Below are 13,542 nucleotides of genomic sequence, written 5' to 3'. Positions count from 1 at the left end.
TTTTGAATGTAATTGATGTGTATTAAAATTTATGGTGTCAAGCTTTTTGTAGGCTATGCCAAAATGACTTATCTGATCTACAACAACAAGGTAGTTCAGTCAGTAATTGACAGAACATAGGCTACTACTAATAATTTAGATGAGAATTAATCTTAAACGTGTCACAACCTGTTATGTGGATTGTGCGTTTAATTTATTTGCCCACTCTTTTCTCTTGATCAAAACCATGAAGTTTGTCCATATTTTCATAGTTTTCATTATTATTCAAACTCATCTCAATGATGTTTTACTATTGTCAACTCTAATAAACCCAACTGGAAGTATGCAAACACTAATTAAAAGCAGAAGGTGTTGTCTGACCTTTGGAAAGAGAGCGAGTTTTAATCATAGATTGTTTCCTAATAAGGCAAAGCTGCATCCTGCCTCTTTCCAGGCTTTTGAAGACAGCTGCTTTAACTATGACAGGGATGAAACCACATCTGAAATACATTTCGCAATACTAGATCATTTTCTAAAACCATATGTCCGAAGATTGGTCTTGGTATTATTCCTGCATTTTTCATTCTTTTATTTTTTTTTCTATTGAGATACACACCAAAGTAATTAGCTTCCTTACCAGTGTTAACAGGAACTCTGCGTTTATTGGCATTTTAACAATAGTTCTGTGTTTGAACATCACACAAATCAATCTTAGGTTACGTAGTTGTTTCACTGATTGATTTAACATGTTAATTGATCGGTTGATGTGGTTTATTGTTAACTTAAAATGTGAGTCATTGTGCCAAAATGCTGTTTTAAGAAAGGACTATTACAATGTCATTTTCCGAGAACACAAATGTTGAAAGGTGAAGAACCATTACCAACATTAAAACTTATCACATCATTTGTCATTATTAAAACAGCACCGTCAGCAACAACCGTGCAATATATTTGCCCGTGTATAGACATGCCATCGACCAAGACCAACTCTGTGAAATCAGTTTGACAGCTGGAACATAAGAGATTTGTAAGAGGTAGCATTTCATATCATAACCATATTGAAACAAATAAGAAAAGCATGCCTATGGTTGGGATTCTTCTCAAACCACCACAGAGGTAAAATTGAGCATAGAAACAACAATTAGCTGTATTTGGCAGTCATATTTGAAGATGTAGACAGTTTGATTAACTCTGACAGTCTATTGTACTCATCCATGCAATCGTTTCCAGAGCTGGCTTGTTTTTTTTTTTTTTTTTCGTAGAGCATGGCCCATAAATCATCTGAAACATGGCAGTGAAATTGCAGTTTATTGAACTTGTGCTCATTGTTGATATAAGACTGTTGCAACATTCCAGACAGGATTAACATGCTTCAAAAACATGCGACTTCAGACAGTAAGAAATGAATACTGCTATTTCTTATATATATAAAAAAAGAAAAAGTAATTTCACTTTGTGAATAATTTATCTTGGCCAGCATGCATGTACTCTTTTCTCTGTAATTATGTACCAGTCTGTGTGTTTGGCCTGAACTTTTCAGCTGCTACCTGTCATGGCATAACCCTCATTATGAAAAATCCCTCATACTGTACATCATAGTGCACCAAATTCACAGATAAACTAAAATCAACTAAGCAAAGTCAATAAGAAAATAATCTGAATGTTCCAATTTGCAAACGTAATTCTATTATGAATAATACAAGTATTTTGTAAAGGTGTGACCAAAGAGGTCAGGATGTTTTATACATTTTAACCACAGAAAATCTCTGTGTATGAAATATAAGATGACAACATAAATGTTTAAGAAACCTTTTCTAGCTAAAACTTTGAATTATTAGTCTAATGAAGACTGGAAATAACATGGTGTGCAGAAGACATCAACATTTTTATAGTCTTTATTTTATATTTGTGCTAGAATTTTATATACAAAATGATTGCCAACATAAAAAATGGGAATGGAGAAACATTGAAACTAGAATTCTACACCACAGCAAGATCATTTTAAGGAAAAAATGCATTCTTTAATGATTGGTTTAGACAAAGCTGTTGGCTAAAATGTTAAAAGTTTTGCCATTAATAAAGCCTCCTTCACCTGCAATGCAAACAGCACTATACACTAATAATAGTAGCGAGTTGTGGGATTACATGGAAAAATGTCCTGTACCAATGAACATTTTAGCAATATTGTTGATATGATGCTATATGCTGTTGAATACTGTTCTTGTATAATCATTTTACTAGTGAGAAAATATTGTTTTTTTCTACAGCAGATAAAGTATAGGCCTATGTATACATTAATCTATCATCTATCAAACAGAATCTATTATCAACCCAATCACATGGGACTGGGCAATTCAATTGGTCATATACATGGATTTAGCAGTGCAATAAATGTTATGCATATATATCTTGTCAGTACTTATGAGAAGCAGACCTCTTATTAGAGTCAACAGAGAATTGCTAAACAAGTTTTATGACTGATTGCTTGATGGTCACAGTACAGGTCACAGAAAAGAATGTAATCAAAGCACACTGCTTGGCTAAATGGCTTATGTGGTATGTACTTTCACAGTGTGTTCAAAATTGTACCAATAAATTGTGAACTATGGTTTGGAAATCTGTCATGTTTTTTTTTTGTTTTTTTGTTTTTTTGTTAGAAAAGAAAATTAAACCATCAATTGCAGGTGAATTCTGATTATTTCACAAGATATTATTCAACAGATACATATTTGGATATATACAAAAGTGATCAGTTGGTTTTGGTGGAGAGTTTGTCTAGTGTATCATTCATTATCTTTTCAGTCTTAAACAGCACAGATCCAAAACAAAAAACCTTAAGTGTTTGATCTACAAAATACATGAGAAATATATATATATATATATATATATATATATATATATATATATATATATATATAGTATATAAACAATGAAAAATAAAACAAAATTTTGGGTTGCCTGGATGTGCAAGTTCATAAAGTGAGTGGGAGCTTTGAGAGTGTTTATTTGAAGACATTCTCATAGGCAGGGCACTTGTGGCTTTTGAGTTTTTTCATGGTCTTTTTGAACTCTTTGCTGGATTTGTCCCACTTGTGAATACCGGTAAGAAGGTACTGTTTGTCCACCTTGCGTCCCATGATAAGGTATGTGTTTCCGAGATTTTCCAGCTGCGTGCAGGGGCAGTCAGCTCCGTTCTTCAGGTACAGAGTGAGTTTCTTCAGGTCCTTTTTCTTCAAAGTGCCCTGCTTTACGGCTTTTTTCCTCTTTTGCAGAATCACCTTGCGATCCATGTTCTCCCGTTTGACCTCCTTGATCTTGGTCTTTATGGCTGTGGATAAAGAGAACAGAGAGAACTGCGATCAGCTTTCTAAAGTTATCTTCTCCGGTGGGTGGAGAGGAGACTGAAGATTACATCATCTTGCCAGTCAATATTAGTTTTCTGTATTTCTTCAAATTAAGCCCTTTTGTTTCGTGCCATAATGACATGGAGATTTTGAAAGTCCCCACAGCTCCCACCTACTGCATCTGTTGTGGTCTATGATATTCCAAAGCTTCATTTAAACTTGCGTTGTGTTCTGGACTGTGTAGCGCTCTCACATCTACACAAAGTCATCTAATCCCTCAGGCCATGTGCTGGGTTCAAAGAGGCCAAGAAGGGTTTGGGTTGCAAGGGGTATCGCTGGCAGTTCCCAAACGTCCAAGGCCATAAAAGAGAGATTAGTCTGCTAAGTAATGCAGGGGGCAAAAGAGAAATGAAGGAATGGAGGAAAAAAAAAAAAAAATTAAGAGTAGGTGTAATTAATATCAGGCCTGTTTTCTTTGCCAATGGTCTCAGGGCAAAGCCATAATGATACTGGTCTCTCTGTCATGAACTCAAGTTCAAGAGAAAGCATCGATATCCATGCAAACCAAAACCTCTCTCATTGCCGTATTCTTTTCCCAGGGGGCAAGAATTTCCCAAATTGCAGCTTCACTGCCCTCTGCCCCTCCAGATGTAACAGGATACTAGGTTTTGTTCCTTTGAATACCTCTCTCATAAGCTTAAGGCAATTAGTCAAAGGTCAAAATTTTTCTAGATGGGTATATTGGCTGCAGGTGAAATGGTCCCCATTCAACTGTTACTCTACTGGAGAAAACCATCAACATTCATCAGACACCAAAAGTATCCAGGGATGCACCAGTAACTAAAAATTATTTTCTTATTATGCTGATAACCAATAAATAGCTGATAATAAAAGTCTATACCATTTTATATATATTATATATATATATATATATATATATATATATATATATATATATATATATATATATATATATATATATATATATATATATATATATATAAATAATATATAAAAAACTATTAGTAAAAAACTAAAAACAATCATTTTAAATTAAATAAGTGAATTTAGCATTACAAAATTATAATGTAAAATATGAAAATGTATATTCATTTTAAGATTATTAGTGTTTTTAAAGTAATTAATGAAGTCATTTAAATATAAAAATGGGGAAATAAGTAATTTAAATGAACAAGTAAATATCTAATATTAACCGATACTGATTTAAAAAACAAAAACAAAAAAAACAACAACAACTCAATAACAGATGTGGTACCAATATACTGTGTAACCCTAAAAGTAACAGAAAACCGTTGGTAAAAACCTATGCAAAGACTAATCTGTCTGATCTGTCAGTAAACTCTCTTTAACCCGTTAATCTTTTCATTTCCTTAACCTTCCTATGCACAAGTCAACTCCACGGTGGTCCTGCCAGAGAGTGAAACTTCAATGGCTGTTCCTCCGCCTTGCAGGTGATTTTTTTTTCTCTCATTCTGGGTTAACGATGGAGAAACATGCAGAGTGTAACATCTTATCATCTTCAGTTGTCTAACATCAGTGACCCACCAGTGAACTTCAGGCACTTTCAGAAGAATTTGGTCCAATTAGCAGGCCGATTCTAAAGACCCGTGGAAATGAGCAGACATCTATATTGAGATTTACTGCTAATTATGCTTTAACAACCTGATCAGTCTCCACTGGCTGTCAGTGAGCAGACCACAATGAAACTAAATCTCCCCCATATCCTCCTGTTGAACCTTGACCTATATTATATATATATATATATATATATATATATATATATATATATATATATATATATATACATACACACACATTCTCTGCAGCCTGAAGCATGAAAATGTAATGCTTGATCATTGCCAAGGAAAGTTGAAATCCCCCATCGAAACCCCTTTTAAGTCAGAAGAGGAGCTCTTAACACTTAAAGACATACTGTAATTCAAAGAGTTACATGATGAAATGTCTTCTGTTCCACAACCCATAACCTCATATCTCACACCTTCTCACTTCTAATGACTCTTGCAGAAAAAAGTCTTCCCGTATTATAAGTGCACATGGAAGGGATTACAGCTTGATCTGAAGTCTGTAAAGGGGCTTAGTGTTAGATGAAATAAAAAAAAAAAAAATGGTCTGAAGGTTAAAGAATTATCAAGTCAGGCAAGAAAGAGTGTTGCCTACCTCCCACAACCAATTTATCTTAGTTCAAATCCCACTTTAACCCCACGGTGAACTCATTTTGCACCTTGTGTTTGTGAATGTAATCCTTACAAATGCAAGGACATGGGTACAGTTGAATACCTTCAGATGTGGCTTTACAGTTAATACGTGTAACGCCACACTTTCCGAACAATAACAATAGGGTTAGTCTCTCTTGTTCACAGTAATCCAGTGTCTTGAAAAGGGCACGCCACAATAAAGCGTCACATAAATCAAGCCGTGCGAGATGCCTTTCTAATCTCCCTCAAACTGATAAGACAATACGAGTAAACAAGGGGGTGTTGACTAGCATACCACTAGTATTCACAGATCTACATAAGCAGAACTAGTTTACTGAACCATGTGAGGATGAGCAAATATTGTGCTCAAAGATTTCACATAGATGCTGCATCTGTATCGCATACCACAAAAACATGAAGCAGCCATAATAATGTTCACATTTCCGAGCACGTGCGGTAGATCATATTCTAAACACAAACCCAAGAAGATAATGTTTCAGTCTCAGATGGTCCAAATAAGTACTTCATGCTTGAAAGCTTTGGTAAATATTTGATAAATGAGATATAAACAAAGAGAGCATATCTCAGAAATCGTGCGGTCACAATCAGTGTTCTTTCCGAAATGAAATTAATCATTTTGATAAAAACAGTGAAAGTATTCACATTTCTTCTGTGATAAATATTGCTTTAAAAAACCTTTTAACCTTTGTCCCTGATCTTTGACCTCGCTTCCTCTGTCATTTTGGAGACATGTCCGCAGCCAGATGTAACGATGCCATAAACCCAGTAGGGAGAGTTTGGGCTGAAACAATTCACAAACATGGCACCTGTGGCTCGGGGTGAGCTCCAGTTAAAATAGTGCTACACCATACAGTTTTACTACAGGAAAGCTGCATGCATCACTGACCACAGGATAGACAGCCAACTAAAGTGTGCTAATGCTGTTCTGTTTTGTCGGACAGGAACGATAGAAAAGCAAAGCTGGGGTGGCAATAAAACTCCATCAATACTTCAAATATCTGGTATTCAAAATCTGGACGGAAATTAATGTTTAATAGGAGTATTCCGGGGCTGTTCGTAATGTTTAAGAAGACAAAAATAGATATTTAAGCTGGAGGGAGACACTATTCTATTCCTTACATTTACTTTCAATAAATACTGCACAGCATGAACCCTGTTTTCTTTCACAGTCTGTATTTTTCAATATCCTAGATTGGAAATTTAGTACTGAGGTCACAGAGAGAGTGTCAGTGGAGTTAGTATACATAAAGCTGACCAGAGAACGACGGCAGCTTTCCAGAGATAGCTTACCCATTTCAAACACTAAATGAAACTTTATGGTTTTGTCAGAGGCTAACCAAAACCAGCTTTTGTTTTCTTCTTCAGAGGGAAGCAGGAAGTCACTCTCACACTGCTCTCCTTTTGTTGAGGTAACTCCTGCTGTGATTGGCCTTAATGGCTGCAGTTATAGGCTCATTTAAAAGTCATTGTTGTTAACCATCCTCAAATCTAAATGTTCAGTCGCACTGAAAATCGAATAATTAAACCCACCTTTCGTTACAGTAGATAATACAGACCACCAATGTATCAATGTCCTACTCCTATTAATACTAATATACACACACTCTCTTATAATACATACTACATTTTTTGAGGCTGCATTTATTTGATCAGAAATGCAATAAAAAAGTAACAATATGAAATAGTATTACACTTTAATATAATTTTAAAATGTAATTTATTTATATGATGGCAACGCTGAATTTTCAGCAGCCATTACTCCAGTCTTCAGTGTCACATAGTCCTTAAGAAATTATTCTAATATTTAGATTTGCTGCTCAAAAAACATTTCTTATTACTATCAATGTTGAAATTATAAAATACAAGACATTCTTTGAATAACAGAAAGTATAAGAACAGAATTATTTGATATAGAAACTTTTGTAGTATTATAAATGTTGTTTGATCAATTTAATGCATCATTGCTGAATAAAAGTATGAATTTCTTTAAAAATATTAGTGACCCTATGAATTGATAGAGAGAGAAGGAATCTGTTGGAAATTATCAGAGTATAATGGGTACTCCGATTTACCCCAATGACCAAAGAGTAAACTCAGACTTTGTCAGACTCTGCCCAGAGGTCAACCCCTGGGCTGTTGTCACATCCAGACAGGAGAGCAAACATCCCAATTTAGAGCTGTTAATAACAGCCAAATAAAGACTTTAGGGCCTCTGTGAATTACCTCAATTCATTAGTTAAACAGTTGTGGCCTCTCAAAGGGTAATCCAAACCATGACATAGATTTACAAGGGTTAAAACATTCTGCTGCTGCTGTTTTAAGTGTTTAAAACCATTGCATTGTTCTATTAAAAGTGGATTTGGCAGTCAAGACAGCCAAATATGTGCAAAATAATAAAATCTTGATCCAGTGTTTCTAAAAGTGCTTGAATCTGTCCCAAAAGCAGTGTTAATGGCCATGAAATAAAATATCATTCTGGCACTCGACATTTATGGCTAAAGAAAGTTATGACTCAACATGATGACTAAACACTGGTGATGTTGGACCTCATCTTTAAGCTAAACTTATCTGAAAGATTCAATATACCAGTAAGCAAGTCATTATAAAATAAATGTATTGCTATGGTTTCCCTTCCTGAAAGGATAAAGTTTTCCCTCATTATTCTAACATAAGACCATGAGAACTAAATTTAAGATGAGCAAAAACATTAATCTTCAAGCATCTGTATGAGGCTGCTGGGGAAGCTGAAGGAATAGGTGAGTAGTTCTGGTTCAGGACTGTGTGGTTTTGGCTGTTCTTTCAAACTAATATATATCAGTCTTGGCTGTCTTGCATGCCTACTCCATTTCCAGAATACAGAAGATGAGAGGGGAAGATGGGCTGCAGTCTTGGCATGTTCAGTGTGTGAGTGCAAAATAGCATGAATGTGTGTGTTTTTTCAGTCTGTAGGCATGTTTAGTGTATGTATTGGTGTTCTTACCAAATTCACTGGCACACAAGTGATCCAGAATCACATCCGTTTTCATTTCATTGTCACAAGGAGGACAAACTGGAGAGTGTCCTAAAACAGAGGACATGCTGTCAGTGAAATGTTAGAGAAATTTGCCATTGGTGTCAAAAAACAATTGTGACCAAACCCCCCCATGACTTTCTGGCAAGTTTGCAACTGGCTTTAAACAGTGGGGAACCAATCAAAGTGCAATTTTCTTCCAAAAAACAAGCTAATTCAAACTTCTTTAACTTTCTCAAATTATCTACTTATCAGAAAAGCTGTGGGAATTTCTTCCTGGCTTTCTTCTCTTTTTTGAAAGGGCCTGAAATTTATCCTGTGCTTTGAATTGTTAGAATCCTTTTGTTTTCCTCTGCTCTTCTCATGGCACTAAAGGATTAAATTCAAAACTTTTTGGGTATACATAAAAAATGTTTGCCTGTTTCTTTCTTTGCCCGTCACATGGTAATTTGAAGTAAACAAATATGATTGTGTTATTTACATTTGTATATAAACTATTGTTACAAGTTACGCGGGTTAGAAAAAGGAGGCACGGGACAACACCCCAATAACTGGGGCTGACTGTAATTAGAACAACTATTGTTCCATGAATGCCTCCCTATAGTCATGGAAACAGAGACATTAACCCTTGAATGTAAACTCCCATAGTCCCTTTTAAGATTTTGAATTAAAATCTATTCATATTCAAGCAAATTGTCATTTTGATTTATTTTTCAGCAGGATAAAACTTCTGTCTGTTTTCATTTATACTAGACTTTGATTTAATTTTTTGGTAGCTAACTGGTAACTGCAGTTGTTGTTTTTTTTTTTTCATTTGTATCTATTTAACAGATTATTGTTGAAATTGCACTCTGGTGAAAAGAGCTTGTAAAGACAGCTGTTGGCAAGGAATTCCAAAGGTAAACATTTTTATGTCCCAACTTTTTTGCGTAATGTATATTATCACCCACTTACAAGCTGCCAGTGGATCAAAATTGTGCAAAAACTAGAAGTTTAAAGCAATGCTGCATTTTTGGATGATGACATCAGCTGTAAACTTAAACTGCCCTGCGAAAGATAAAACAGAGTTCAAATTTCAGTGGTTCTTGTTGAGTGTTACTTTCTCCACAGGCATTATTACCATGGAATCACAAGAAAATAGTGGACAAATGGTTAGACTTAACCCCTTGTAAAGAATAGGAAGCCCTTTCTTGTCTTTTACCCGGCACTGCTTGAAGCTTGACAGTGGGTCGATATGTGAGGGAGGGTCTAATGTATCTGTGGCTTTGGGTTCATTTGACCGTGATGCTGACAGCATGTGATAACAGCTGACAGGATCTCTACGGGGTGCTTATTAATTTAACTTCTCTGGTATTCCAGCTTCCAAGCCACCATGCTAGTGTTCTCACACTCAGTACTGTGCGTCACTAACAGCAGGCTAGGGCAGATGGCTGAAGTCACATAAGTATCTTCTCTCAGTTTGGTACATCGTTCTGGCACACAGTCTGTTCATAAACCATTATGCAACTCTGGAAATGGAAATTCCCTTGTAATTCATGAGCCATCTACATAAGCTAGTTTGTACTTTCCCTTGTCTGAGACGTACAACTATAGGGCTCAAGTGTTTCCATAGGGAAAGTTTGACTAGTGCCAGATGCCCTGACTTACCTGGTAAAATACTCCACATGACTACAAGATAAATTTGCTTTAAATTACAGGGGAGGTTTTTAACAAGAGTCTCTAAGAGAGTGGAAATGTATTTATTTATTTTCTAACCATTGAAAATTAAAATTTTCTGCTTAGGTGCCACCAGTAAATAAAAGCAGCTGTTCAAATCTCTCTCTCTCTGTGTCTGAACTAAGAGTACTATCCTGCTGCATTACCTTATGAAAAAAATGTGTGTTAACAGGCACAGCAGGGAAGCCTGGCAAAAGTTTTGCTTTAAAACAGCATTAAATTTACAGAAATAATAGGGTTATTCATAAATACAGTAATTCAAGTCATGTTTGCTGCTTGCCTTCAGTGTCTTTTTTGCACTATTCTGAAAAATTCTGATCTATTCCAAAAAAATAGGTGCTGCAGTTGTGAAATAACACCAAATAAATAGATATGTAATGGTCTGTTGTTGGAACACATCCCAGTGTTGTCCTGGAACTCAACTAACACCCTGAAATCAATTGCTACCAGCTGTTAAACAAGCAAAAACTTCAGTTATTCATCTATCAAACTTTACCAAGAAGTCACATCCCCTGCGTCCTCTACAGATGTTTTTTAATAACCATGTTACCAAAAATGTTGCTAAAACTAAAATGTTCCAAAAACTGAATCATTTGTCAAAACCAGACACACTGAGGTATTGAGAACCCAAGAGGCAACAAAAGGTGCGATAACTCTAGATGAAAACCCCCAAATGGACACCAGTCCCTGAAATAACATTGCAACTGCCTTTAAGAAGTTCAGGTGTTGCTTCTCACGCACAGCAAAAGGTGAAAGGTTGTAAAGTGGGTAAAATAATACTAAATGTATATAGTATACATTGAAACAGTCAGTATAACCTTGCAGTACAAGATAAAAATGTGCCATCGCTGAAATATACAGATGTAAAAAATAAAAATAAAAATTGCAAAACTTTTTTTTTATTATTTCTTTGTATGTCAAAATATGCATTCTAATATATGTATTTGACATGTTTTTTGGTTAGCTACACATTTATCTTCAGGATTTAATGAAATTACACCTGATAAAAATGATAAAGTTGAAAGTTTTTGAACCAAATCTAAAGTTTAAATCATAATAAATCATTTGGACTTACCCGTGGGCTGGAATGCCTCTGTGGCATTGGGCGCACTGATGCACACTTCATCTTGAGGAAACTTCTCGCAGGTGAGCATCTCAGGCCAGGGAAACCCAAAAGCTTCCATGATGGGGGTGCAGCCGTCACGAACATTTTCGCAGAGCCAGCGGCATGGGTAGATGGGCCTTTCCAGGCACACAGGGGCAAAAAGGGAGCAGAGGAATACCTGAGTGCCCGGGTGGCAGTTCTTGTGCACCAGTGGCACCCAGCTCCCCGCTTGTTGCTTGACCTCAGCCATAGTCTCATGCTCCAGCAAGTTGGGCAGCAGCATCTGGTTGTAGCCCACACCATGACAGAGCCTCAGGTCATCTGGGATGTCCACACACTGGGGAGGCTTGTCGTAGATACGGCCGCCGTTGTATATCTCTGACTTCCAGGTATCGTACACATACTCAGATGTCTGGCCCAATGAGACCAGTGACATAATCAAGATGATGATCCAGCAAAGGAACAAAGATGCAAGGGACTTCATTGTGAACTCCTGGTCAGGATCCCCAGTCAATGCAGCCCCCAGAAGCGGTGAGCCTTGAATGAAATGAAGTCCTCTTTGTCTAGAAAATGGGGAGGGAGAGCCAAATACCTCTAAATTTTATAAGTCTCCGAAGTCAAAGTATTGAAGCTGTAGAAACTCCACCTCTGAAGCCCTGTAGCTGTTGCTGACTCACACGGATGAGTTGCTTGAAATGCGCTGCGCTCGAGACCAGGGGAGACCGAGACCGCCTCGGCGACCAATAGGAAACTTTCCGCACCTTTTGCTTCTCACGTGTCAATCAAAGTATTCAATGACCCAATGAATGAGCCAATATCCCCGCCCGCGCGCGTTTCTCTCACTCACCCTCTGTGGAAACAGATCCTTAATATCTTCATTTCGATAACATTATTCGAGGCATTGAAATGCATGAGGATTTACTCGCTTTTACACTTGTGATAAGTACATTTACCATATTCTGAAAAGCCGGCAAAAGCCATTACCTGCAGAGTAAAACATCCACGCATTACCACGAAACTAGCGTGCATTTTTAATACCAGGCAATGAAGTCTCTTTAAAACGTAGGGAGTTATCTACGTTAGCTGTAATACTGATATCATATAGGCGATTTCTCTACACATCGTGAACGTTTTAAGGAGCATTCAATGTCATAAGACATTATTTGCTCTGTGTTCATGGTCTCATTTGTATTTCAACGAGCCAAATTAAGTTAGAATGTGAGGTGTGAAATCGCCCATCACATGTTAGCTCTCCTCTGCGCAGTTGTTTTGCTAATCACATTGGTGAGATAATGAAGTCTGAAGATAGCTCAGAGCTCATTACCACCAACTCCCGTTGTCAGGACAATTTAAAGCAACACGGACATTATAATGGTCACCGTTTTACTTGCTCGTGTAAAAAAAAGGAAAAAAAAGAAATGTACCATGCAGAATACACGCGAAATGTTTCCTCATCTTAGTCTTTCTGTGTAGAAAATTAGGAAGCTGATTTGGATAGATGCCACTGGAATGGTGTGTCTATTAAAACGCAAGGTTATCTTTCTTTTCCCAGTTTATTTACAAAAGATGATTTAATCAATAGCAATTAGGGTGACATTAATTAGAAATTGTTAATATACATTATTTCATTTAATTAACCCTAAATTGTATTATATTTGATAGATGAACACTTCTAAATGATCAGCATGACCAAAACAGCCTACTTTTTAATAAGTAAAAAGTAAAGTTCTACAAATGTCCACCTTTAGGCTGTGGTACTTTTTTCCTTTCTTTTTTTTCTGTAAATTCTTTAATGATTTTATAAAGTAAACATATAAATGACATTCATATTGCTAGTAATATTTCAAGATGAAATATCATCTAAATAAGACATTATATCCTCTTACTGGTCATATATTTTTGGTCATAAACTGTCCCAAATAGTGTTTTTTTTTTTTTTTTTTTTTTTGTCTAAAGGTTCAAAGAACTATTCCATTTAAAAATAAAATAGTTTTTCTTTTCAGGCAATTATTTCAGGCTTTACAACTTACACCTAGGTTCAGTTACAATTACAGACATTTTGAAAAAAAAAAAAAAAAAAAAAAAAACCTGTCATGCCCATACCATCAAGGAATATCATTATAACAATTT

The 13,542-nt window shown here is 36.1% G+C and overlaps 1 protein-coding gene across 3 annotated transcripts; it reads right to left on the bottom strand.

Moving 5' to 3' along the window:
- Positions 1-1,860: 1,860 nt before the first annotated feature.
- Positions 1,861-12,675, bottom strand: sfrp1a (secreted frizzled-related protein 1a). Of its 3 annotated transcripts, none has more exons than XR_007184502.1 (4): positions 11,383-12,674; positions 8,562-8,642; positions 2,897-3,307; positions 1,861-2,866 (listed from the first exon to the last, which is right to left on the bottom strand). XR_007184502.1 is itself a non-coding variant. In XM_048187256.1 (4 exons), the coding sequence occupies exons 2-4, from the start codon at positions 11,894-11,896 to the stop codon at positions 2,982-2,984; spliced, it is 921 nt and encodes a 306-aa protein (XP_048043213.1). In that variant the 5' UTR covers positions 11,897-12,262; positions 12,397-12,673; the 3' UTR covers positions 1,861-2,981. The 3 variants fall into 3 exon arrangements, 2 of the variants coding, with proteins under 2 accessions (XP_048043213.1, XP_048043214.1); XM_048187256.1 differs by having other exon boundaries at positions 1,861-3,307; positions 11,383-12,262; positions 12,397-12,673; XM_048187257.1 differs by having other exon boundaries at positions 1,861-3,307; positions 8,562-8,630; positions 11,383-12,675.
- Positions 12,676-13,542: the final 867 nt, after the last annotated feature.

Source organism: Megalobrama amblycephala, linkage group LG4 (genome assembly GCF_018812025.1).
Source record: "Megalobrama amblycephala isolate DHTTF-2021 linkage group LG4, ASM1881202v1, whole genome shotgun sequence".
Classification (NCBI taxonomy): Eukaryota; Metazoa; Chordata; class Actinopteri; order Cypriniformes; family Xenocyprididae; genus Megalobrama; species Megalobrama amblycephala.
This window is presented reverse-complemented; position numbering and strand designations above follow the sequence as displayed.